This window comes from Anser cygnoides, chromosome 19 (assembly GCF_040182565.1).
Source record: "Anser cygnoides isolate HZ-2024a breed goose chromosome 19, Taihu_goose_T2T_genome, whole genome shotgun sequence".
NCBI classification, from domain to species: domain Eukaryota; kingdom Metazoa; phylum Chordata; class Aves; order Anseriformes; family Anatidae; genus Anser; species Anser cygnoides.
Window position 1 is genome coordinate 2,356,501 of NC_089891.1, and position 26,422 is coordinate 2,382,922.

A 26,422-nucleotide genomic window follows, 5' to 3' on the forward strand; every position below is an offset into this window, starting at 1 on the left:
TTTCCAGTTAAGAACACTGCAAGCACAATACCGCTCCTGCTAACACAGGAGACAGCCACCTGCAAGTATCATGTTTGACAGCTCCAGATCATAAAACTTCAGTGCCAGTTAGTGCATGGATTTGCTAACAAGGGCTCTCACAGAGTCCTAGTGGTGCTCCTAACATACAAAAAGACTCTTTTACCTTCTATGATCCTCCGCTGCTGCTGCCTGATATCGTGAAAGCCAAGCCCTCTGGTTTCCTCAGGTTCTTCCAAGAGCCACGGGTTGGTTACACCTCGTTTGATCCCTCCAGTCATTAGGCTAGATCTGAAAATAATTTCATTAAATAATTCTCAAGTTTTAAACAAAACTCACACACTCTAATTCATGCATGCAAGACTGGCTGGCAGAGATGGAACTGCAACTATCTGTCATACTCCACGCCGTTCTCTGCAATCATAGAAGAAATTAGCCAGAAAGAATCCACTTATCTCCAATAACAAATGCATTCTGCAAGCTCCATAACACTGCCTGAAAGCAGTAAAGCAAGAAGATAATTAATTTTGCACCAAACAATTAAACTACATGGTGAAATGCATACCATACGTTTTATAATCCATTCACATTAAGTACTCTGCTAGCATGTAAAACATGCAGCATTCAAAACTGTTACAAAGAAAAAAAAGGGTTAGTGGAAATCAACATATTCTTCATGTATTTGCTCTGCAATCGAGACACAAGCTTCTAAAAACACTGAGGTACAGCCTGAAAGTTTCCAGCAGTAAAAGGATCGATACACTAATGCAGACAGAAATCAGAGAACTTTTCCCTGCGTTCCTGGTTTGCCATGAACATGAAGACAGGCACACACACACACTCAACGTGAAAAAGTGATCGATGCACAGGTTTTCTTTTAAAGCACTCATGACTTGAGGGTGTTCACCTTACAGACACTTCCCCGGTTACAACAGAAAACGAGTTTTTCACGCCCAGGGTACCTACGTTCTAGTAGCAGAATGAAATGCCACTTAAATATTTTTCTCGATACCGGATTTCTGGTTTCCTCCTTTCAGCTTCTCATTTGTTTCTGCTACAAGATAAACGTTTTATGGCAGCCTGCGAGACATTTGGACCCAAAACCACGAATCTGATTTGGGGTAAGAGTCATTGACGAGACTGGATCCTCAACAGCAGCACGGAAATAAGATTAATCTCTGCTTTGCTTTTTTCAAACTCTGCATTTTATTCTCATTTTTATCTTTGCCCTCTTCTTTCCCAAATCATTTTCACAGACAAAGCAAGAGCAGGCAGCATTTTTAGTACCTCTCAAGCAATTCTCCCAAAATCTCGGAAGTGTGTTTTATTACACTAAGACCTATTTATTTTATTTTTAATTAAGTCCAGGTCCCTTCTCCGCAGCATGTACTGAAACGTTATATGGTAATAATATATGCTTGATATCATTTTGTGATCAAAACCCTGTATCAAAGCAAGTTCATGTCACAAAAGTATCGGTACAGATGGGAAGAATTAAATGCATATTGCCCATACAGGGTTCTACGGCAGAACTCTGCAGAAGGCTGACCGAAGCTTTACAGCAAAGGTATTTAAGCAAAAGCCAGGATTTGTGCCTAGGAGATCCCTGAGGAATTACGGTGAACTAGAGACACCTCCTGGCCATGTGATGAATCAACACTGCTGGAAAAAATTCATCTCTATCATGTGAGTTTTGGGCCATCCATAAATTAGACATACTTCATGTTGCGTTCACAGCCATTTAAATTTGAGAACCCCTAATTTCCTCTCGCTTAAAATTTTAAACGCATTCACTTAACAAAATCTCAAGGTAATGGATTTGTCAGAACCAAAGAAACGACTTTCGTTCCTACAACACTAAGTGCTTATTGTCGATCACAAAATCTCTCCTAACCACCCTGATGGTGCCGGGCCATCGCTCCGGAGCAGCCCCCAAACCGCCTCCCTGTCCCAGCGCCCACCTGGCTTTCATGGGCAACACCCGGAACAAAGAGCTGGGGGATTTCTGCACTTCAGTTCTCTGCGCCTCCATGAAAACTCACGGGTATTTATCGAGCTGGGATCAGGTTTAATTAAAGATAACTCTGAAACACCATTTTACACATTACCTAGATTTCTCCATTGCTTTGGAGGGTTAAGCCCACTCTTACTCTCCTAGCCTCACGGCCACGCTCCCAGGTTCACAAAGCTAAGCGCAACGATGCGTTGCACTTCTGAAGACAAAGATCATTACAGCCACTCAGTCCAGCAGTGCAATTAGCAAGCACACACAATCTAGGGTTAACAACACCTGACAAAATGGCTTAAATAAAGCAAAAGGAACATAAAGCTCTTTGCTCGCTAAGAACACAACTATTCCTGCCTGTCAAAAAAGCCAAGGCAAGCAAATTTGAAATAATTTGCACTCTCCCCCCTCCAATAATCTGCCCTATTCTTGCAGGTTGGGTCATGACAACAGGTCTGCTCGTTACAATAATCTTTTTGACATGTTTGGTAACTACCTTCCCACACAACACAGCATAACTTCCTCCTTCCTCTGATCTTCCCATGTTTCGCTTTGGTGGTGTGAAGATTAAAGCTTATCCAATTAGCCACCCACCGCCTCCGCCAAGTTAATCACGTAAATCTTTGAAACCGTCACAGAGCAGTGGAGTGTGTGGATAGCTTTTGATTATAGGAGCAGATTTAACTAATTATGAGGCTTAGCAATGTGCCCAAGTATAAAAGATGATGGGGTTTAAAATCAGGGGGCTATGTCATTGCTTAACAAGTGAGGGCTTATCTTTCAGAAGGCATTGTTTCACTGATAATTCCTATAAAACTTCCCGAGTAACTTAGATTAGTCAACCAGTGCTTACTTCAGACCAAGGCCACACAGCAAGGCTTACGGCTTTAGAAGGCTGATCAGCACGACTGAATTTTAAACAAAACCTGGGTCATATGACAATCGGTTGCAGGATCACTTGAGCATCCCTTAACGATACAGTTGTACAGTAGAAGTCTTTGAAGCGCTCCGAGCACCTCTGCTTAGCTCCACAGGTCAGCCTCCGAAAAGAAGGCGGGTATTCTCTCACTTACCGTTTAATTGCTCACACTGGCAGGCAAGGAATTTGAGGAAGCTCCGAGCTAGTAAATCAAACAACAAGTATGATATTTTAACTGACCAAACAAAAGCTCTCCTCCCTGAATAAGACAAACAGGAGACGTGGCACGAGCACAAGCTCTTCCAAATGCCCCCGGCACCTTCCCAAACGGGGCTGTCCCCAGCAGACCCAGGGAGACCCAAGGCCCTCGGGACAGGCAGCGCTGGCACCGTCAGTGAGAAGGAAGCAGCGCGCAGGGACGCTGTGCTGCTCCACGCCACTTGCCCACAGTTCCACCGACTGGTCCCACTGGCTTTAAAAGCCACGAACTCCACGGCAGCTACACGGCTAGCGGCACACCCGGAGGGCACGGCCGCTCCACAGCACCTCCCAGCCCACCGGTTCCTGCCCGTGATGCTCGCTGGGCAGCTCCCGAGCTTGCAGGGCAGAAGGGCAGCTCCAGCTCGTGCGGGCAGCAGGCACCCACCGGGGAGCAGCGCCAGGCAAGCGCCACGCCGGGCCATGGCAGAGTCAGACCCACACATGTAGCTCAGCACCAGCACGCCCAGACGGAGTGCTCCTGTATCAGGAGCGTCCCCAGGGACAGGGACCTTATGACACGGCTCACGCCCGTGTTTTTCTTCCCTGGGACTTCACTTTTCCATGCAGACGTCAAGACACACACCCCAGCGAACGCTTCCACGGCAGTAAGCTCTCAGGCACCACCACCTTCCTTCTACACCATCCTTTTTCATGCTACGGTGGCCACAGCAGAGCCACGGACCCCGCAGAACAGTTCTCAGGGTGCTCAGCAGAAGAGAGCAGTGGGATCCCACAGCCCACTCGCACTCCTCTGGGATGAGAATTACAACAAGGACTCCGGTAAGGCCACACCAGAACACCACGGGAACGCTGCCGGTGCAGGAGCAACCTCGGGCAGGGCACTTCAGGGAGCTTTGAGCAAACTTACGAGGCAAAATGTAAAGCAAGCAGTTCAGCCTGGGAAGCTGCCCTCCTACTGACAATTCTTCCTGAGGCTAACGAGCATTAAACACTAATAACAGGCGAGCAGGCACAACCCGGAGCGCAATGCCTAGAAGTGTGGGGTTTGACTTACCTTCCTCTGTTGTGTTTAGGTAACAGAGGAATCTCTCTGCAAAAAATAGCATCTCTTTGCTGCTCCTTACAGATGCAAGTGCATACGGCTTTCCCGTAACTAGTCCTGACCTCAGCGACCTTGGAGAACCCCTGGGATGCTCCCCCGCCTGCTGAGCGCAGACCAAACCGCGGGAAGGCTGCACACCTTCCTGGCACCCTCCTGGAATTTCACGCGGACCCAAAACCCCCAGGTTTTGTGCACAGGGCGCTGCCGCTCGCGGTCACGTCTGCGCACGCTGCCACCCGGGGAGCGCTTCCAGGTGACAAGTGCTCTGCAGGGAGAAGACCCAAGCACAGAGACACAACGTGGCAGACAAGAGCAACGCTGGGACAACTGCAACCATTTTTTTCTCATAACTACATGGCCAAAGACGTATTAATCCTGGAAAATCCTGCCCCAGGCCCTTGATTTGATCCCATGACTCAAGCATCGGCATTCTCAAGCACGGGGTTCTGGGTGGACAATTTGCCTCCTCTTCCACCCTTCTGAGAAGCTTTTTCATTGATCTTAGACGTAAGGCTAATTGGATCTGATGGCAGAAGACCCTAAAAAGCTTCCAACAGCAGGAAGACATTTTGAAGGCACGTAAAAAATTACTATTTTTTAATCTCATTTTCCAAAGGGCATCTGCTCCTCCATAAACAAGAGCCGGATTCTCAAAAGCTTTTAAACACCTAGCGGCTCACTGATTAACGTCAGGCACTTGATGCCTATTTGGCATAAGGCAAAACATCAGTCTGGATTAAGGCCTAAATACCTTACATCTGACAGAAAAGTATTTAAACTGAAAAAAATATTGACCCACATCAAAAAAAAAAAAAGACTATGGGCTCTTCTAAAAGTTATCTAGGCTAGAGATTATTTACGGTGCTTTGCGTCTCACGGCCATTAAAAATTTCTGCATTTTGAGAAATTCAAAGAAATCAAAAAAGAACGTGAAGGCACACACGACTTATTTACTCACTGGTGATCTGCATACAGTCCCACACACTGACTCCCTGGTCAGACAGGAGGAGGAATATTCTTGATTCCTTTGCCTCCACACATGTATTTTGATATTGCTTCATTTCCAGAAAGTCAATGTTTGTAGTTGCTTTTTCCACTTCTCCCTTTCAAATGATATGAAGCCACTGGCATTTCTGCTTCTTTTAAGTCTCCGTTATAATATCTGCACCGATCTCTTCCGAATGAGAAAAGAGGGGAGAAGATTCTGAAATTGCCAATTGAAAAGCAATTACAGGAAACTTAAGTGACCCTGCTCAACCAGAGTCACGCAAACAGTGCAATTTTCTCTTGGAAAATTCCAGTTGCATCTTAATTAAGGCCGACAACGCCGGAAGGGAAACTAACGGTATCCCAAAGTAATATAGCGTCCTGCCCTGTGTTCTGGCCCAAGTTGTCAGTTAGGATAAATACCAAGAGCATTAAGACCACTGTACTTCGCAATCAGAAATAGCTTTACAGCAGTTTTCAAAGGATGTAAAACTCACTGAATGGTGACCAAACGTAAACGAAGATTAATTCTAGCAAAACCTTCACAATTACAGGCCATGGGGACAATAAATATGTGATCAGTGGTGCAAGAAGGTTAATGAAAAGAATGACTGCTGGAAAGAAAAAGACTTCTGAAAATTTGTGCTGTCACATCCGAGATGGATTAGATACGGAAAACCAATACAAAACCAGAGAGAAGTGTCACTGTTAGAACTTAATCAAACAACACGTGCTGATTTTTCTAATGCAGTGGGTAAAGCTTTCCGACTGAAAAATTTCAGCCTTCAGACACTGTGGCCTTTGCAACCCAAAGCAGGCTGTTCCAGAAGGCTGTAACCATTTCAGAGAAGCCTGCTGCTGCACACAGCAGTCTAACCCTGCCAGGCACTGCTGTCTTCTGCCCCTGCAAGCCACGGGGCACGCAGCGGGGACAGACTCCTTCCTGACCGACCCACCTGCAGCCAGCCTCATGCGAGGGAAAGGTCTGACTGCCCGGCACGACACTCGGGCGCTGGCTACGTCTCTGCCTGTACCACTGAAAGCCAGACCTACAAGGGAGAACAGGGCAGGGGTGTGAATTCACCAGGCAGAGAATAGTTGGCATACTTTTATCCATTTTTAATTAAAGAAGTTAAAAGAGAACTATTAAATTTCAAGCCTTGCAACACTAGAAAATAAGCACTGTCTCTGATGTTATCTCGCGCTGGAAAATACTGGTTTCCCTGACCGTTTCTAATGGAGCATGAAATTATCATGGGATTTTGGTATTTTCCTCCTGTCTGCCTCAACACCTTCATGCCAGGGCAGCTCGAGGTTCGGCCCTGGCCCTGCCAGCTCCACAGCCCGCAGGGACTCCTCTCACTCAAGGCCAGTTTTCCGACAGGCACATCAGTCTGTGCACTGGTCAGAGCAGACAACAGACGAGAGCCTTCTCACGGCACCAGCCCCCGCAGAACTGTTGCCCACTCGGTGTTTTATAAGCGTCAGTTGTCTCAGCGTCGGATGTAAAAGCCATCAGCGACGCAGCACCTGGATTTGCACCGCACTCCGGGAAATGCCAAAGCCATTGAGGAATTAGTGGGCGAGACCAAAGCCCCCGGTTTTTGCACCTGCCGCAGGTGCCGCACCGACAGCATCCAGTTACACAAAGCTGACAAACCGCAGGGTGAAACGCCTGCTTTGGACGTACCGAACACCCCGCCGGACAACAAAAGCAAGGAGAAACCAATCTCTGCACCACGCTGCTGAACAGACCCTCACGAAACGTGCACATGCTGTCTTCTCTACAGCAACACACAACAGAACACAGAAAACTACATCAGGGAAACTTCTGAGTAACTCCCATACCTGCTCCAAAGAACGCAATGTAAACAGGCTGGAGAAAAGATCTGCTTTTCAGCAGGACCATTCGGACACAGACCTCACGTTGGTACCCAGGTGTTTACCCTAGAACAGCAACAAGACCGTGTCCTCCTTTTCCAAGGGCACAGGGCTGAAGAGGGACTGGTTTTCAAAGAACATCGGCAAAAACGTTAAAAAACATGAGGATTTAAAAACACGCGACGTTTCATTCTGTCCCAAGACCGAAGGCTGACAAATTGCAAAAAGGTGAAAAACTCTCTCGAGGGCTCTGAGGCGCTGCCTCGCAGCAGCACCTTCACACGTGGACGTTTAAAAGGCAGAGCTGTGCGTTTGCCAGAAAAGGCCCAGTGAATACAGCACATTAGAAAATGCCTGACACTTAGAAGCACAAGCTCAAATTAACAAAAACCCACAAACATCCGTATTACACGTCCGTGCTGCAGAAGTACGGCCCCGCAACCCCTCAGCGGCAGATCTCCCTGCACCACGGGTCAGCAGAGGTGAGGAAGCGCTGCTCAGCCATGCTGCAGGACCGAGACCGCAAAAGCAGCTCAGGGCATGGCTTGCAGGGCACGCGCAACCCCCTGCGTGACCCGCAGCCAGCCTAAGCCACTTGTGCCTGCCCCTGCTGCAGCAGAGTCCCACGCACACCAACAACGTGTCTGGGTCATTCATGTTCAGTTCCCTAAGAAATATGTCCACTTCTTTTTGTTTGTACATGTGAGGCTTAAAACATAGTTTTACCAACTGCAAGCCACACCTGAGTAATTTCGCTGACCATGGGAATACAGCAAGCTCTGCAAACTCCGAGACTGCAGCTCCGCTTCTCTTCTGCACCATTTTGATCCACAAAAGGAAAAGTTAGGAAGAGTAACGCGATTATCTGCGCAGGAATTTAGCTAAAACAGTAACTCCTACACGCAGCAGTATTTAATCACATACGTGGAGTCAGGACACAGGTAAGTCAGACTCTTTCATTGAGGGGCTTTTAATTTTTTTGCACAAATGCTGGCTCAGGCCTAACAGAGATCAAAGCTGAATCATCAGGATTTTACCCCTAGACACGTCACTTCAATTCTGATTGATTCCATTCAGAGCCCTGATACTGTGCTAAGGTAGCATTTGCTTGTGAAGGAAGAAGGAAACGACAGCTGCATTTTGTAGTCTGTAGCCTGGCTACCAGCTGAGGAACAAGATTTATTTATTGCTACCACTCTTCTCCTCTCCTTCCAGCACCAGCTAATTCAGTCATCAATTTAAACACGTGTCAAAGAAAAAGGACTCTCAAATTAATGTCGGCTTTCGCAGACAAAGAGGCAGAAGAGACAGAGGCTGGTTCGCAGCACTTTCGGCCTTAACGTATCTGCCTGGTTAGCACATGTGTAGCGCCAGGCAGAGCTCACCATACACCTTTTCTCTTGACCAGGGGGGATGTCACTGAAAACACAGGGGGAAAAGAAGAGGAACAAGAAGAAAAGAGAGGCTGTGAAATGAGATTATGCTCTTTGGAGCGGGAAAGTGTAATGAATTCACAGGAGTCTGCTGCTCAGCAAACACGCACTTTTAACTTGGTATTTCAGGGAGACACGAAAGCTCTTAGGTGTGCAGGAGCTGCAAGGAGTTCCTCGGCAAGACACACACGGGCTTACGCAGAAAATGAAGCTACCAAAAACCGAGAAGTACACCCAAAGGTAGCAAATACTCCCAAGTGGAATTCCTCAGCTACAAGCTGGTGTTGATTTAGCTGGAGAAAGATAAAACTCAGAAGTCCATCGATAAATTGCGAGAAACAACCCATCCTTCTATATTCCAGTGCACACTGGGTTTACAGGCCTGCAAGCTGCAACAACCACATTAAAAGATGTCTCATGTACAGCTCTTGCTACCTCAGCATGTAACAGGCCTGTGGTTTGTACGTTAGGGACACAGCATCTGCGTGACTCCCACCAAACCTGACTTACAGGATGCCAATAGTTTATTTGGACAAGAGGCCTGAGGTTCACGCTTCAAGGAAAGGCTCTCCTTTTCCTCCTGAGCAGACAGACGACCCCGGATGGATTATTTCTAAGAACACATTAGAGATGGATTATTTCTAAGAACACATTAGGGACGGCAACTCCAAGTCGTTTCAATGAAAAGAGGCTATGTAGGGCCTGCATAAGGAGAGCACAAATTGCAGGCTATTAGCCGTAATTATTTTTCCCAGCTGTGAAGGAACTCACTGAAGGCACAAAAATAATTCAGACTGCCTTTTCCACCCAAAGACAAGCTCTTCAATATTTATGCGCTAGGAAATAAGATTAAGAACAGAAGATGAGTTTTACAGATAAAGCTCTCCCCTCTTGTCTCAGGGGTATTTCAGTCAGCCACCTTGCTGAACTACCCCCACAGAATTACAGTCACACCTCTCCTCTGATAACACATCACTGTGCTGTTCTGACGTGCCAAAACAGGAATTAAACCGTAGTGTTCCACCTGACAGGCCTCACTGACTGCTGCAAAGTATGATCTTTGGGGACTGTCTGAAGTTTAAGCCTCGTCCCAATGGTTCTCCTTCTACAAGTCACAGAGACCTGGTATGGCGGCGCCGCCAGCCCAGCTCGGTGATCACTAAGCCTGCTGTCACCTCTTCCGAGCAGCTCTCTCTCCACTCCCTTGTCCTCCCCCCGGCTTTGGCAGGCATTAATGACATTGTCGCTAAAAAAAGCACAGGATTTCCAAGCAAAGGAAACAGCACGTGGCTACAGGTGAATGAATTGCATGGATCATTTAACACCTCCGGACAAACCCAACGCGCGAGTCACGCTGCTCACTTAGGGCAGCGGTGTCATACCTTGCCATATCTGGTTCCGGGCCTTCGTTCCTGTAAGACGCCTCAAGTTGCTTCTGCCGCGTGACAAGTTCATCCACCAAATTCTGCCTCCTGTCCCCCTCCATCTGGGTGCTAACGAGACCTGGTTAAGGACCAAGCTTAAAACACTGGAAAACTCTCATACGTAAAATAAAACCTTCTATACATTCTTAAAATAAATCTGACCTCCTGATCACGAAAATAACTACAATACTATTTCAGCTCAAGGAGCACCTACCAGAAGGAGAGGTGCTACATCTCTGGATGACACCTGCTTTTATTAAAAACTCCCCTCCGAAGTTTACCAGCCTCAAAGACAAGGATTCATACAGTGACCACCACGTGATATTCAGCTCATCATCTAGCGCGGTCAGTGGAAGTGGGAGGCTTTTTACTGCCAAATCAGTTTAAGTGTTAAGAATCCTACATCCAACATAATTCTGCTTTCATTTACCACTAAAAAGCAGCTGGCCCGCTCCGCAACACTGGCAACAAGATGTCCCAAGTGCTGCGGCTTTGACAGGTGACATGTGATTGCTTTTTTCTTTTTTTATTTAGAGACTTTTCACAGGACTACGAACTCTCTTCCAAGCCCTGCTGCACCGATTATGCAATAGCTGTACCGAGCTGTGTCTGCTTTCTGCCACAGCAGCAGCATTCCTCCGCTCCGAAGCGCTCCCTTGGCAGAAAAGTTTAACCCGAGGCCATCAGCACAGCGCTCAGCAGGCTCTCGCTCTGAAGGGACTCCTGCTACAGTAAGCTTGAAATTAAACATTTTTTCGTTCAGTCAGATCGCTGCCGGACACATCCTCAGGGAGGCGGGCGTGCTTCTCTGCGTCCGAGCATCCCAGCGTGCAGCGAGAGGCCCCAGAGGTACCAGAGGAACCCGCTGTTTCACTCCAAGGCATCCGACAGCACTCGGAAGGTGCTTTGCTCCTTACGCCAGCGCACGTCAGGGCTGGCACCTCCCTGCCCACGCCCTGAACAAGGCTTCGCCCTCCCTTTGTGCACGTACTGGCGCCCCGCAGCCAGCGACCGAGCCTAGAGAAAAGGTAAAAGAGCAGCAGCGTGTTTTCTGCTGGACGAGTAAATTGAGCTCACAAGCCAGCCCGCCGCGGCAGCGTCGGCACAGAGCACAGGCAAGACAACAACAGTTGCCTGAGACGAGTCAGAACATCTTCTTTAGCTCCCCCCCAACATGAAGAGAACCAAAGCCAGCCTCATGCCTGCAGTACCAGAGACGCTCAGGCTCCCCATTCTTCCTACACTATAGCTGCAATAAAAATACTAAATGTCATCACTGATAAAATTATAGAGACAAAATCCCCCCAAAGTGGAATGAGGGTGAAGCCCTAACTGCACGGCAGAGCTTCGTTCCTATTACAGCTTGGTTTTGCACCCTCTCCTACACTGGGGGAAGGTCGAGGAGACATTTACAGGGATACATTTGGTGCATCGATACATCCCGAAGCAGCAAGTCCCTCAGCTGATTGATCTTCTCCTTGAGATTCTGCAGCGACGATCTGATGAACACATTGAGCTGCAGGGGAAGAAAAGAGAACTGTGTCAACTACATTTGCGTAACATGCAGCGCTATTACACCCAGGTGACAACAAAATTAACTTCAGCTTCACTGGTGTGAAAGACTCCATCCTCAGCCACGACAGCCTGCCTCAGAGCTGCCGAGGGACAACCCAGTTAACTGGGCTGGGCTGCTTCCAAAACGAGATAAAAAGTACGAGTTTCGCAAACACGCTTCCAACGCACTGATGCTGTTTCATATGGTGAGCTTTCTTTCAAGTCTTTACAAACAGGCTCCTTTGTGGGCAAAGTGTTTCAGCACATTTTAATATTTTCCAGTCCTCCCCTCTGATCTTTAATACAAACACAGGCGCCAGCTCCTCCTGCCACTGGGTCTCTTTCCCATGGTCAGAGGAAGCTCGCTGCAGGTTCAGACTTTGCCTCCGCTGAACTCTTCCAGACGTTACAGGACAGATCCCGAGGACATCCAGCTTTACCCCATTTCACTTCTCAGTGCCACCTGTGCCACCTGGCCCTTCCTCGCCCTGACCTGCCCGCGGCTCGGCCGTGTCTGTTCTCCCTAAAAGCACAGCTCAGCCCCTCACATTCCCGGCTCCAAGCAGGGCTGAGGCTTGCGGGAACTCTCCTCTTTTCCCCACCCCTTCCCAAATTAGACTGACGTTGTCCTTTGAATTTTTCTTCCAACATGGTATTTCTTTTCATTCCAACTGCTTAGAATGCTAGGAAAGACTGTCATAGCTGCAATTAACTAGGCACGTCTCCCTAATTACAGCTTTATGTGCTTCTACACACAGCACCAGCCCTAACTGGGCTGCAAAAAACACCTGAGACCCCTCAGGGCTTTAAATCCCTCTGACACAGGGGGACCTGTTCCCAAACGCGGTGCTGAAAAGCAGCCGAACCCCGAGGCAGGCCTGAGAGCGCGCAGGCAGAGCGCTGCACAGCCCGCGCTGGGACCCGCAGCCCCAGACACATCTCCAGAGCCACGGCGGGGCACAGACGCTGGGAGGGCAGCTCGGCTCTCTGCGCGCCCCCAGCTCTACCCTACAGTAAAGGAGGTTTTTCCTTCCCGCGCACGTTTCCTGCACTCACAGGCAGCTGGAGAACGCCGCCTCTACCCGACCCGCACAGCGGCTACGGGGGTACGTGGCCAGAAAGTCACCTCGCCTGCAGGCTCCCAGCGCTCCTCTGGCCAGAAATCCCGCTGTTGTAACAAAAGGTTTCACTTCCCTTAAGGGGGGACAAAAAAAAAAAAGTAACAAGAAGCCAACGAAGTTTTACGAACAGCGCAGTAGAGCAGAGTTTGCAGATTTTAAGTGCTGCCTTGAAACCTTTCCCTGTTTTTTTTCCGTTTGAGATGTTATGCTCCAGTTTTATTTGGCAATAAGCAAGGAGGGTTTTTTTTTAGCCGCGCTAATGGGCAAGTGCTATGACAATAAAAACTTGCCCAGATTCTCCCTACAAGATAAACACCGTACAAAGACTTTTACTGTGCTAAAGCACCGACGAGTCAAAGAATAAATGCTAGCTCAGCCACAGATTTCTCAACAGGCATTTCTGTTATGACAACAACCCTCTGATTGCTGGAAACTTGTTTGCAGTAGAACCAAACACTGCCAAAGATTCGTCTTTAACTGTTGATGGATTAAGGGGAAACTGCAGTTGGAAAACACGGGGCATGGCAGAGATGGCTTTATGAAGAACTAAAGGCAGCCGTGCCATGTTTCCACAAAACATAACGTCGAGGAGCTTCGGTGCAAGAAAGGCTTCAAACAGCCCTAATAATTTTTTTTGTTGTTTTTGAACGTCACAGACTGCGATGATGCAAATCCAAGAACCTTGTCCCCTTTGAACCCAGCCCCGTTACGCGGTAACCTCGCTGGTAGCCTCCCGTCGCTCGAGCATGTTGGCACAATTTCAGCCCCTTCATCGCCGTGGAAGCAGAGTGCGATCACCACCGCTGAGCCCCTCCCTTTCATCGCCGGAGGTGGGGAGCGCCCCCCTCCCGGAGCACTCGGGGCCTCGCGGCGCCCCCCGGCACCCCGCGCCGGGTCGGAGCGGCTCGGTAACGGCACCGCCCGCGGCCCGGGGCCCGCCCCGCTTCCCTCACGGGTTCTTCGGAGGAAGTACCTCCGAAACGCCGTTTCCTTCCGAAAGCCGCCGGGAAAAGGGCCCGGAAAAGGCGGTTCGGTGCCCCGGGCCCCCAGCGCAGCGCTGCCGTACCGGGGGCGGCGGCGGCCCCGTCGGTGCCCGGCTCCCGAGACCCGCTGGGGGCTCCCGGGGCCGTTTTACCTTCACGCGACCGAGGCGGAGGCTGACGGCGGTTCCCGGGGCGGCTGCGGTGCTCCCTGCAGGAGAGGCCCCGCTCCGGGTGCTCCTGCGAGCCCGGGCGGTTCGGGTTCGGTTCGGGGGCGGGGTGCGGGGCTTTAGCGGGGCACGGGGCGCCCCTGGGCGAGCAGCGCCCGGCGGTACCGGCCCCGTCACGCCGGGCTCGGGGCGCTCTGCTGGAAGCGCCGCGGGCACAGCGCGGGCACGGCACGGCCCGGCCCGGAGCTGCTGCGGGGCCCCGAGGCCCTGACCCGCCCCCCGTACCCGTACCCGTACCTGTGCCGGGCTCTCCCCGCTGCGCTGCCGCCGCTCCCTCTCCCGGATCCTCTCGGCGAGCTCCTGCGCCAGGCGGCAGGCGGCGGCGTGCTGCGACAGCCTGCGGACACGGACAGGGACACGGACAGCGCCTCAGGCTCGGCCCGGCCCGGCCCGGCCCCCCGCGCCCCGCGCCCCCCCCCCCCGGCTCTCACCAGGGCTCCGCAGCCATCGCGGCCACCCGGAAGCGCTGCGCCGGCCCCGGCCGTCACGTGACGACGGAGCGCGACGAGGCCCAAACGCCGCCGGCGCCAAGCGGCCGCCTGCAGCGCGGCGGGGGGCGCGCGGGGCGGGGGGCGCGGGGCGCAGTGCAAAGCACGCGGGTGCGCAGTGCAGAGTGCAAAGGAGCAGAGCGCGGAGGTACCGAGCTGCAGACGTGCACAGTGCACGGTGCAGAGGTGCATGGTGCAGAAGTGCAGGGTGCAGAGGTGCACAGTGCAGGGTGCAGAGGTGCACAGTGCACGGTGCAGAGGTGCAAGGCGCAGACTTCAAAGGCGCACAGTGCACAGCTGCAGGCAGAGTGGCACAGGTACAGTGCAGAGTTGCACGCGTTCACCTTGCACAGTGCATGGTGCGCATTGCATGGTGCACGGTGCACAGGTGCATGGTGCACATTGCATGGTTCTTAGTGCAAAGGAGTACAGTGCACAGGTGCAGAGGCACAGAGGTGCACACTGCACAACGCAAAACGCAGAGCTGCGCGGCGGCGAAGTGCACGGTGCAGTGGTGCACAGTGCACAGCGCAGAGGTGCAGGGCACAGACTTCAAAGGTGCACAGCGCACAGCTGCAGGCAGAGTGGCACAGGTACAGTGCAGAGTTGCGCATGTGCACCAAGCACGGTGCATAATTCACATTACACAGTGCACAGGTGCACGGTTCATGGTGCACAGTGCACAGCTGCATGGTGCTTGGAGTACAGTGCGTGGTGCACAGGTGCACAGTCCAGAGTGCAAAGGAGGAGAGTGCAGAGGTGCAGAGCTGCAGAGGTGCACAGTGCATTGGAGCAGTGGTGCACAGTACATGGTGCAGAGCTACAGGTTGCACAGTGCACACTGCAGAGTTGCACAGTGTGGGGTGCAGAGGTGCACAGTGCAGTGGTGTGGGGCACATGGTGCATAGTGCACGGTGCACAGTGCGGGGTGCAGAGGCACAGGGAGCAGAGGTGGGGTACGCAGTGCATGGTACACGGTGCACAGCGCACAGCATAAAGCTGAACAGTGCAGATGTGCATGGTGCACAGGTGTGGGGTGCAGCGGTGCAGGGTGTGTAGGTACTGGGTGTGCAGCACGAGGTGTCAGGGCGCAGAGGTGTCAGGGGGCAGCGGTGTCAGGGGCAGAGGTGTCAGGGGGCAGAGGTGCACAGCTCAGTGGTGCTGGCTGTGTGCTCCATGGCGCAGGGTACAGGGGCGCAGAGCACGCAGCGCAGGGGTGCGGATGTGCACGGGGACGTGGTGCAAAGCACACAGCATGGAGCTGCAGGACACGCAGCCATGGCTGTCCCCAGCTCTGCCCCGGCCCTCGGGCTGACAGGACAGTGCACGCACACCCATCAGGCTGCCCAGTCCTCCTGTCCCCTCATCCCAGCCATCTCCTCCACCTGTAGCTGGGGTCCCCTCGGAAACCTTCGCAATTCCCTGGGTGCTACCAGGGCATTCGATGCTTTCCCTAAGGCCTGGGGGTCGCTGCTCTCCCCCCTTCCCCAGGACAGGTTCTGCTCACTCGGTGCCGCAGTGTTTGTGCCAAAAACATCGGCAGGGAAGGTTTATTTGTATAACGCAATCACTTCCCTCTAATTGCTTCTCGGTTTCATGATGCCAGCCCTTCTGGTGTGCAGGAAGCGCTGCCTCCGGTCGGCACTGCTGAGGAACACGGAAATCCTTCACATTTCCAGTTTTGCATGTATAGGGCCACCGATAAGCTCCCAGACCCGGCCTTGCCCCAGCTGCAGCTCCGCAGAGCACCGCTGCTCTCTGACTGCGCCCCACGCAGCACGGGGTAGCCTGGATGCTGTCAGGGCACCTGGATGTGGCTGCTGCCATCACATTATCACGGTCTGGATTAAAATGCGCTGAAGCCACGGGGCATGCTGTGCTTTGGGGTTTGGAAGCACGGGACGGGGAACGGCTGGGACGGAGTCAGACAGCAGAGGAAGGGTGGGGACAGCCCTGGTGTCCCCCAGGCCGTGGGGACCCCAAGCCTTACCACTGGGCAATGGCAAAAAGAGGGCAGTGACATGGGGTCAGGAGCTTGTCCCTGCCCTTTGCTTCCTCCCCTTGTTCCAGGAGGCAGAGCTATGGACAAAAAGAAGCTGTCGTTAAGTTCTACTCCAAAAAGAAACAAGCTGCAGGGCCCCTCATTTTAGCAGGCCGGCTGGAGCCAAAAGGTGCCATAATCACCTCGAGAAGCCCCATTTGGTCTTCCGCAAAAGCCCAAAGTGCATCAGAGGACACAAAAAGAACCAGGTCGGCTAACGGGGCCGCTGCTCGGAGTTCATGGTGTGCCCGGCCCCGGTAACGGCGATGTGACAGAGCTGAGCGCCGGCTCCTTTGCTGCCACGGCCGGGCAGGCCTCGAGCACGGGCTCCCTCGGGACCTGCAGGCTGAGAAAGGAGCCAAGTGCAAAGAGCTGTTAATGTATTTGTAAGGGTTTTTTGCAGCAGCTTGGAAGTGGCTGTGTTAGTAATAGAAGAAGAAATAATACAATATTGTTTAGTATGTTACATTTGCGATGTACTGTTCCGAGGCTGCGCTTGGAAGATACAAAATATATGTGCAAGGGTAACATGAGAATGCACCAATTCATGGTGAGGAGTAAGGAGGATTAAAAGAATGCTCAATTTGCAAGACATCTAGATAACTGGGGCTTCTTGGACTCTGGGAACTGGGTCAAACCAACCTTGCGGTTTGGACTGAGACCAAGGGCTCAGAGAGCATGCGTGAAAAGGAAAGGTTAAAAAGTTCAACTCTGATGAAGACATCTTACTTCATCCCGACGACCACCCGGACGACCACCAGAGAGTGATACGCAAGCGCAGAAGGACTGATAAGATAATTAGCATACGAAGCGAGGCTAGGTGGAGCTAGGAAATGAATATGCATAGATGAGTTGTGAAACCTAATGCATATGTAGTACCTTAGGAGATAAAAGAGAACTAAGAAAACAAATCAGACGAAGTTAGATTTGGGCAGGCATGCCCCTAACTTCCGGCGCCTAATAAAGCACCTTCATATAATCACTTTGTGGATTATGTGTCTTCATGAACGCTAACAGCTGTAGCAGGAGAAGGAGGCGCCCAGGAGCTGTGGCACTGCCCAGTGTTGGCACCATCAATATTTGGGCTGTGGGGGCTCCCCGGTGCCCCACGGTGAGGCCACGCGGGGTTTGGTCTCCCCTTCGCTGCCATCGCTGATGCCAGTCTCTGCAGGTACAAGCAGGAGCGCGGGTGCCCTAAAAGCGGTGGCAAGGCAGTGGCAGTGATGATTTATGGCCCTCGTAGCACAGGGCTGTCACTGCACCTGCCTCGGTATGGCACGATAATGTGTCACCCGTATGGACCACTGCAGCCCTGCTCTGGGCACCCCGAGGTCCCCGGGCACCCGAATCCTCTGGGGCTGGGCTGTGCAGGCAGCTTGCATGAAACATTTACGGCCTCCAGCTGCGCGGCTCAGCTGAAGGCAGCGCGGCCTCTACATATTTTATTTCTTCTCCATTAAAAGCAAAGGAAATAGCAGATCCACGTCGCACGGTGCCTGATTCACTCCCATCTCCTGTCTCCACACAGTCACGGGTACTGTGGGGTGCTTAAATCTGACCTGGAGGCAGCGGGAGGCGTCTGCTGCTCCAGGAAAAGCACACGAGGAGAGCGCGGCCAGCAAGGGCCTGGGTGAAGCAGCAGCACCAGGTTGGGAAGCAGCAGCACCAGGTTGGGAAGCAGCAGCACCAGGTTTCAACGCAGCCCGCTGTCTGTCCGTCCCATCACCACCAGCCCGGCACCCCCGGGTCCCCGCAGCCCCTCGCCCAGCTTTGTCAGGCTAAGCCGTGCCGCTCAGGCCGTGTTTTGGCACATCGTGGCAGAGATCCTGCATCCGCAGAGGCGGCGCTCTGCAGGGGCAGCGCTCCTGCTCCGCTGCAGGAGCCCTGGCGAGCACTTGGGGACGTGCTGCGGGTGCGAAGCAGGGGGAAGGAGGCGAGGCAGGGACCAGCAGCAGCTGTTAGTACGAGAGGAAAAAAAAAAAAAAAACAACAAAAAAAACATTTTCTTAAGGAAAATATAGTGTCTTATTTGCCTTAAAAACTCCCCACTTTTAAGTGTAGCCCGAACTGTGGGTTCGCTGACGTTCGCAAGGTCCCTGCATGCTCCTCTCCTTTCAGCTGCTGCAGCTTTTCCTTGAGCTCAGCTCTTTGCCCACAGATGTTTGTAACCCTGCAAAACATTTTGAGGCAAAGTCAATCGATAGCAACAGCTTCAAACGGGACAGACTGGGAATGCTGAAGTACAGAAATGTGCCTGGAATGACCACGTTTGGGGCTCCACTGAGCGGGGGGGATCCGTCTGAACGCCCCCTGCCACCGCTGGGGAATGCTGAAGCCTTGTGCCAGGTGCCCGGTGCTGGAAGCGCTGGTGCAGCCCAGCCCTGACTCACCCCAAAGAAAGCGGGGTGCTTTTCTGCAGAAAGCCATGTTTCTCCACTACCAGCTCCCGTTTGCATCGCCGGCCTTGCTTTGTCCCCAAACACCGAGGTTTCTCCTACGGGTGCTCCCCGAGCGCTGCACGCCGATGCTGCCCGGCCCCGCGGCACCTGGCAGAAGGGCGTCATTTTGTCCTCGTGGCCCCAGCCCCTTGCTCGTCACCTGGTTCCTGGCACTCGCTGCTCACATGCCTCCACTTCTGACCCCCCTGAGACCCGCGCAATCCAGCGGGAAGCGGCTGCAGCCCCACTCGCCGTGTTTATGCTTCCTCCCGTCAAGGACGGGCGATTGCGCGTCCCTCCCTCGCCCCCTCAGCACCCTCCCCGCCTGGGAGTGAATGTGAAGATAAAGGTTATCCTTGGGGAAAAATAAACGCCGAGTTTAACGGCCGTGTTGCTGTTTTGATGGCTATCTCATCCCCTCCCCGAATCGGGCACGAAGGGGCGAGCGGGCAGGGAGCCGCTCCTCCCCGCGTGCTGTTTACACCAAACACGCGCCCCGCGCACAGAGGGCGCATTAAAAGCCAGGGCAGCGGCTGCAGCCGGCAGCGGGGCCGCCCCGGAGCAGGTGGATGCTGCAGGTGGGCCTCAGCCTGCCCCGTGCCCCCGGGGGGGCGGCCGGGGGCTTCCCCGCGCAGCCGGAGCGGGGGGACGGGGACGGCGATGGCGATGGCACCGGCACCACACAAGGTGGGTGAGTGCTGGGGGATGGAGCCCGTCCAGGGCACCCAGAGCAATGGGGCTGGGGCAGACACACATGCCCGGCCCCACTGACACCCCCGGGGTGTCACCCCCGTGCCAGGCTGGGGACGTCCTGGGCTGGGCGCCTGCAGCCGGGTGGGCTCCGGGTGGCACATTTTGGGGTGCTGGTGGTACCCAGGGCCGCTCTCCTGCTGTAACTAGGGGGGGGTCTGGGAATCGTGGCAGTACCTAGAGGTAAAAATAACCCTGCTTCAACCCGGCTGTTCATCTGAGCCTGGGTTTTAGGGCCGTGAGTGTGATGGAGCTGGGTGTGTGGCCCCCAGCATTTTCCAGCCCGGTGGTCTGCCTTAATTCCAGCCCGACTGCTGAAAGGGGAGCCTGCCGGGGCTGGCCCGGGGCTCAGCCTGACCCGGTGCCTGGCCTGGCCCGGAGCCGGAGCCGAGCTGAGCCAGCACAGCACGAGGAGAGCCAGGCCCAGCCTGGGAGCCGTCCCTCGCCATGTCACCGCGCTGCCGCCTCTGCGTGGCACGTGTGGCTGGGGCCCTGCTGTCCCCGCGTGTCCCCTTGGGTCCAAAGCTGAGACCTGGCTCTGCACAAATCCTCGGGCGGGGAGCTGAGACTCCCCGTCCAGCCCCGCTTAACCGAGCACAGCCGACATCGTGCACTAGGAATTAATGTGCGTGTAATCGACTTCATGCTGCCAGTTAATAACCGCTCTGCGCAAATCCCCCAGATGGAAACATACAGGCTTCGGGGCTGAGCTCCGCGGGAACCCCGAGGAAAATGCCTCTGGTTTCTCCCTAGGAGGAGCTCAAACTCCGCTCTTCCGAGCTCACAGCCCTCCGCCTGCACCAATTCCCACCTCCAAGAGGCTGCTCAGACCTTCTCCGGCCCTCGCTCCTGGTTGCCTGGCTGGGGTCTCGCCGGGTGCGTGGGGACGTGGGGCGCAGGGGCTGTGTTGCCGGCTGTCCCTGCCCCTCTGGCTGAACCTTCTCCTCGCACGTTGCTGCAGCTCAGGCACCTGGGCAGCCGGGGGCAGTTTTTCCTGCTCCATCCATGCTCGAAGTGCCTGATCCTGGACATCACCTCCCACCCCCAGCTCTGCCCTCGGGAGGGGACATGGTGCCAATGGTCCCTCCTGGCCCCAGCGCCGCCCGGGTCCCCGCCGCCCGTTGGGTCCCCCCGAGCTGCCGACCAGCGCGGGGCTCTCAGCGATGCCTCGGGGCCGGCTCTGGGCTGGCGGTGGTGTAACACTGCTGTCCTGTGGTTGTGCCCATGGGACAGGGACAGGGACAGGGACAGGGACAGGGACTATCCCTGCGGCCTGCAGCTCCCCAGTGAAACCAGTCACACCTGGGGAGGGAAGGCAGGAGCTGTGCGAGGGGTACAGAGCCCCATCCTGCTCTGGGTTCCCCAAAGGGACCAGCTGATGCCACCGGACCTGTGTGAGGGCAAAGCCAGCAGCTCAGCCGGGCTCAGCCTCCTGAAAGCCTTCCCTTTGCAGGGGGGAGAGCAGCTGCTGAAATACCAGAAGGTGCTGTAGGATTTCAGTGCAGCGTCAGGCAGGGTGAAATGCTGTCACCGGGGCGGTGAAGCGTGTCGGATAAAAGGTCTTTGTCCCACAGCGATGCTTGGCTCGTCTCCAGTCACCGTCGTGATCACATCGGAGCCTGACACCTGGGACATCGACGCCGCCTCCTCCTGTCTGGGCTGCGGACAGTTTGTGGACTGGGACAGGATGCCAGAGCCGGAGCAACAGGCCGATATCCCCAGGGACATCCTCACCCAGCCCCCCAAGGAGCTGAAGAGGCTGCTGAGAGAGGGCTGCCTGGCGGCGAGCCGCGCTCTGAGAGCTCAGGTCTACCACCGGCTGTGCCAGCAGGTCGCCTGCCGCCTCGTCACGCCCGACGCTGCCGTCTACAGGGACGTGACGAGCCGGCTCTTCGGGAAGCACAGCGCGAGCTCCCACCCTCTGCCCGACTTCCTGGAGGGGTGCTCCATGCCCACGTACTGCCTCAGCCCGGACGGGGTCACCGCCGTGAAGAAGATCCTCATCTGCATCGGCAACCTTTTCCCCGACATCACCTACAGCCCCACCCTGCCCTCGCTGGTGGCTCTGCTGCTGCACTACAGCGAGGACGAAGCTCAGTGCTTCGAGAACATCTCTCGCCTCATCGCCAGCAACGCCCCCCACACCAGCTACATTGACCAGTCCTTCCTGGCCCACCGGGCCTCCTGCATGACTTTTGGGGATCTGGCCAACAAGCACTGCCCGGCAGCTCACAAACTGATAGCCAGCTCCTCCGAGAACGTCTTTGAGGTCTACTCCGAATGGTTGTCGTGGCTCTTCCACGACCTCCCCTTCGACTACGCCATCCGAGTGTTCGACGTCTACCTGCTGGAGGGGCAGAAGGTCCTCTACCGCATCGCCCTGGCCCTGCTGAAGCAGTACAGGCTCTCGGTGGCCTCCGCTGAGCTGGAGGGGGCCGACATCAAGGCGGACCTGCAGGCTTTCGTGCAGAACATTGCCAAGCACACGACCGTCGACAAACTCCTGGAGAGAGCGTTTGGCATCCGGCTGTTCTCCCGCAAGGAAATCTGGCTCCTCCAGATGGCCAACAGGAAGGCGCTGATGGAGCGGGGCATAACCATGGTGCAGAGCAGGTAAGAAGCCTGTCTGCTTGCCGGCGTGGGCAGATGGTGTCCTGGGGCAAAGCAGACAAACCCCGAGGTACAGCGGAGATAGAGCGCGGGGGGAGCTCCAGGCATCTCCCTTGGCTTTGGCCGTGCCGGGTGCCCCAGGACCCTAGCAGCACGCGGGCACCTGGCTCAGCACCCACGGGCATCCCCTCTCGCAGGCAGTCCTTCCACCTGGCCGTGGACATGCAGACCTTCAGCTCCAGCACGGTAACGGCTCAGGAGATGCGCATCATCTGGTCCTGGATCCCCGAGCGCTTCTCCCTCTCCCCTCCGCTGCTGCTCTTCTCCACCTCAGAAGACGGGTGCAGCCTGCAGAGGTGAGCGCGATCTGCCTGGTGGCTTGGGTTGGGTCAGATGGGACGGGCATAAAATCGGGTAAAGGCTGCTGGTGTAGAAAGGGGCACCTGCAACGTCTGTGGGACACATCTGGGGTCTCTTGGGGACACTGCTGGGCTCGTTTCAACACCCTGGGTGCAGCCTGGGCAGCGCTGGCTGCGGGGAAGGAGACTTCTCTTAGCAGCACGTCACACTGCAAGGCCACGGCAGGGATCGGGGGCAGGGCAGACTGTACTCAGGTAGCCCCCGCGATGAGGAACACATCAAACCCCCAGACCCAAGCCAGGAGAGCCCAAGTGCCACGGGCAATGCCCAAACCTGCTGCAAGCAGGGGGACCACTGAGGGCCATCTGTGCCCCACAGTTCTCCGGGGGGTTAATGGTGGGGCCGCAATATTACTGCCCGTCAGCACCACGAGCGTGCCCCCGAGTCCGCGAGGGGCGAGCGGGTTCCCACAGCTCCGTGCCCAGCGCCTGCACCACCAGCCGGGCTGCCCGAGCCGCGTGGTCACAGCTGCGTGCTCCCAGTCTGACCGCGCCAACCCAGCCTCCCTGTGCCCCCCCCAGGTTTTACTCCTGCTGCGAGGGTTACGAACCCACGGTGCTGCTCATAAAGACAACGGAGGGGGAGGTAAGTATCTCCCGAGCAGGGAGCGGGGCCGTGCCGGGGTGACACGGGGAAGGAGGGCGGTTGTCTCCCTGCCCACCAGCGCTGGCTCCATTACAACGTCTGCGGGGCACCGGCACCAAGAGCTGCCCTAGACACTGGCTAAAGGGGGCATGTGGGGGTAAAGAGGAGTCCGTGAGATGGAGAGGCCACGAGAGAGATGTTTTTATTGGAAATGTAGGCTAAATCGTGAAGCCTTCGCTAGGCAGACTTTCCTGAAGTCAGCAGACGCTCTGCCTAAGCAGGGACTTGCTTTCAGTGTGCTAAATGCCAGGAGCTCTTCTTGATTGCAAGAGCAGCAGCACGAGGGAAATGGAAGTGAAATAAGGACAGCTCTTACGGTATCTGAAAGTCATGAAATAGCTACAGAAATACCTGAGCCAGGCCTCTCCCCGGGGACTCTGAGAGTGGCTCATAAACCCATATTTTATCCCTGCACTCTTCATCAAGCAGCAGAGGCAAGTTCTGCAAATTGCCCAGGCATCCCGAGGATTTATTGGCCACCGAGCCCTGATCTCCCACGCCAGGCACTTGAGCGCGGTGAGGAGATAAACACTGCGGTCCCTGGGGCCTGCTGTGGGCAGGGAAAGGTGACTTATTCAACCTCGTTTCCTACGTTTTAGCTCGTTTTCTTCCTGACATAGTACCAAGGAGAGGCAGAGCCCTTGCTGAGCAGAACACCCCCACAATGGCCTCGATGGAGGCTGCTGCCGGGGGTCCTGGGGCTCGCCCCGGCCCTGCTCCCCGTGACAGCTCCCTGTGCTCTCTCCCAAAGGTGTGCGGGGCATTTCTCTCCTCCGACTGGAGCGAAAGGAAGAAGAATGGGGCGACATCGGGCTTTTTTGGGACAGGGGAGTGCTTCGTGTTCACTGTAAGCCACATTTTATTTATGGGTTTATGCTTCTGGGCTTGTCTGTCTTTGCTTTTTTCTTTATTTGTCTAACTCGAGGCATGGTGGCACCGAGCTGCTTCCTTTGCACAGTCCCACCACCGCCTCTGAGCTCTGGCAGGAGGCAGCAGCACAGAGATTGCTTTGCTGGGCTAGAAAAAATGGAGAACTAACTTCAGGAGCATCCTAAAGGGATGACAGCAGGGCAATCTGCGCTGTCCCTCCTCTGCCCCAGGTCTGGACCTGGCACACAGCGTGTGGTCCCCAGCCGGTCTGGCCAGGCAGCAATGGAGAGATGCCCCCAGGGACAGGGCTCACCGGGTCTCTCCTCCTTTCCAGGTGCGCCCTGAGATGGAGAGGTACGAGTGGGTGTTCATCAAGAAGCCGGAGCTGGCCAAAGCCGTGCCGCGCTCACGCCAGCGGTCGCCTTCGCCCGGTCCCATGTCCCTGCTCAGCTCCTCCCCGGACAGTCGTAGCACCAGCTCCAACCACCTCGCCGTGCCCACGCCGCAGCGCAAAGGCCGTCTGTCCCCGTTTCTGGCCATCAGGCACTTCCTCCTGCCTTCCAAAACAGCCTCCATGTTCATGTCCGGCTCTCGGGAAGGGATCATTATCGGTAATTACCTAATGGCAGGCACCCCACCCAGCATGCTGCTGCTTTGGCTGAAAAGAGCTCTCCCCCAGGTTAAAATCTGAGCTGCCCATGCAGGCAAAGACCTCCTGTCTTAGGGGAGAAGTCAGGGAAGATGAAGTCAGCCCTGACTTCTCCAAGTTAGCAAGGCTGCACAGGGAAAAGGATGCTCCTTCTGGGAGCTGCAGAGCGGGTCCCAGCCGAGCGGGAGCCCCATATCCCAAACCTCCCAGCCAGGTTTGTGCCCTTGGGGCTGCCATGCCCATCCTGGCCCTTTCCTCTGCTTCATGCAGGACTGAGAGGAGATGCAGGTGGGGAACAGCTCGAGGAAGGGACCCACCAGCTGTCCGTGACAGCTCTGCGGCAGGGCTGCAGAAAACAGAGCTGGGAGCTGGGCACGATCTGAGACCTGGCCAGTGTCTGTGCTCAGGCAGCGAGGGGTGAGCGCGGGTCCCAGCCCTCTGGCATGCTTTTGCAGGTGGAGGCGGAGGCCAAGCTCTGTCCCTCGACGCCGACCTGCTCTGGGGGCACACGGAGCACTGCGAGACCTTTGACAACCCTCCGCTCTGCCAGGAGAACTTCAGGGTGCAGCTCTTGGAGGTGTGGGGCTTCCAAAACACCTAGGTCCCGTGGGGCCGGCCCCTCACCGCGCCTCCTGCCAAGAATGGGACCCCCACAGCACCAGCTGCGGCCCGGCCTGGCTGCTAAAGTCTCCGCCGGCAGCATCTGCTGGCCGCCCACGCTGTCACCAGCCGTGGTGGCGTGGAGAGGGCCGTGGGGTGCCACGAACGGGACAGCAGGGACGCACGAGGTCCCCTGCCGCAGCTCAGCCCCAGCCTGCTCCACCAGCTCCGTTCCTGCTCAGGACGCTGGAGGGGAAGGGAGCCAGCTCGCTGCTTGCTGCACTCCCCTGGCCTCTCTGTGGTTTGGGGCTCTGCAGCAAAGCCGCGACACCACGGCACAGGCAGCCTGTGGGAATCCTGAGTCTAGACAAAATCCAGTACCAAGGTGCAAAGTTCACCAGGACACTCCACACCCCGCTTCTCACCCCAAGCCCAGCCCTCAAGACGTGTGCAGGATTTTTGTAGCACCAGAGGTCCCCAGGTTTCACCTGGGACCGGGCACCAATCACCATCCAACATGGTGCAAAAGACTTTGTGGCTGAAATTGCTGATCGGAGATTAGCAAAGTGCTGCCTGGTGCTTACACGTCTGCAGCTCACCACAAGCCCCCCAGCAGTGCACCTGCCTTGTCATTTTTCTATTACACTGAAGGCCCATATTAGCAGCAAAGAGTTGATGTAAGATTGCAAGCGGTTAATATGAGCTTTAATTAGCGCGCCCTGATTAAATGGGTCCAGATAACACACGTGCCATTTTGAAATATGAAACGTGAACATGTAGGTGTTGGTAGGCAGGTCGGTGCAAGGAGGGTTGTGAACTGTCGAGAGGTCACTGTGGCTGCAGGATGAGAGCACGTCTCCCGTGTCCAAACACTTCCCATTTGTGGTTTTATCTTTCATGGATAACATTTCCAGAGCTATTCAGGGCAGGAGTTGTTGCTGCCATGGTGCTGGCGGGTCCAGCGATGCCAGGAGGATGTGGGGAGGAGCGGGCAGTGGCAGCAAGCTCCCACCGTGGTCAGTTACACAGCAGACT

At 54.8% G+C, this 26,422-nt stretch overlaps 2 protein-coding genes and 1 long non-coding RNA gene across 8 annotated transcripts in view; 2 read left to right on the forward strand and 1 right to left on the reverse strand.

Moving 5' to 3' along the window:
* STX8 (syntaxin 8) overlaps positions 1 to 14,571 on the reverse strand; it is a 101,693-nt gene extending 87,122 nt beyond the window's left edge. For 3 of the 6 annotated variants that reach the window (XR_010825956.1, XR_010825955.1, XR_010825957.1), the window contains exon 1: positions 185 to 231. Coding sequence is in view for 3 of the 6 variants with exons in the window: in XM_066980328.1 (XP_066836429.1) it covers positions 185 to 309; positions 9,950 to 10,060; positions 11,413 to 11,507; positions 14,308 to 14,556 (580 nt within the window). In the remaining 3 variants the exon portion in view is untranslated. Of the gene's footprint in view, positions 1 to 184; positions 310 to 9,949; positions 10,061 to 11,412; positions 11,508 to 13,384; positions 13,430 to 14,113; positions 14,214 to 14,307 lie in introns of those variants that run through there. The other 3 variants (XM_048075962.2, XM_066980328.1, XM_048075963.2) reach the window with 3 other exon arrangements.
* A 2-nt stretch (positions 14,572 to 14,573) lies between these two features.
* Positions 14,574 to 17,384, forward strand: LOC136786669 (uncharacterized). The gene is made up of 2 exons (XR_010825959.1): positions 14,574 to 15,460; positions 15,492 to 17,384. It is a non-coding gene; the product is annotated as an uncharacterized lncRNA (long non-coding RNA).
* A 1,890-nt stretch (positions 17,385 to 19,274) lies between these two features.
* LOC106046696 (TBC1 domain family member 24-like) lies at positions 19,275 to 25,537 on the forward strand. The gene is made up of 7 exons (XM_048076011.2): positions 19,275 to 19,530; positions 21,168 to 22,206; positions 22,401 to 22,559; positions 23,145 to 23,208; positions 24,020 to 24,115; positions 24,473 to 24,749; positions 25,243 to 25,537. Exons 1-7 carry the CDS (start codon positions 19,413 to 19,415, stop codon positions 25,386 to 25,388), a joined length of 1,899 nt encoding a protein of 632 aa, XP_047931968.2. The 5' UTR covers positions 19,275 to 19,412; the 3' UTR covers positions 25,389 to 25,537.
* Positions 25,538 to 26,422: the final 885 nt, after the last annotated feature.

Excerpts from the sequence above, each read along its gene's own strand:
- LOC106046696 (XM_048076011.2), top strand. The coding sequence starts at position 19,413 with ATGCTGCAGGTGGGCCTCAGCCTGCCCCGTGCCCCCGGGGGGGCGGCC. Across the intron at positions 22,560-23,144 it reads GACGGGTGCAGCCTGCAGAG|GTTTTACTCCTGCTGCGAGG; the intron begins GTGAGCGCGATC and ends TGCCCCCCCCAG. Across the intron at positions 24,116-24,472 it reads GGGAGTGCTTCGTGTTCACT|GTGCGCCCTGAGATGGAGAG; the intron begins GTAAGCCACATT and ends CCTCCTTTCCAG.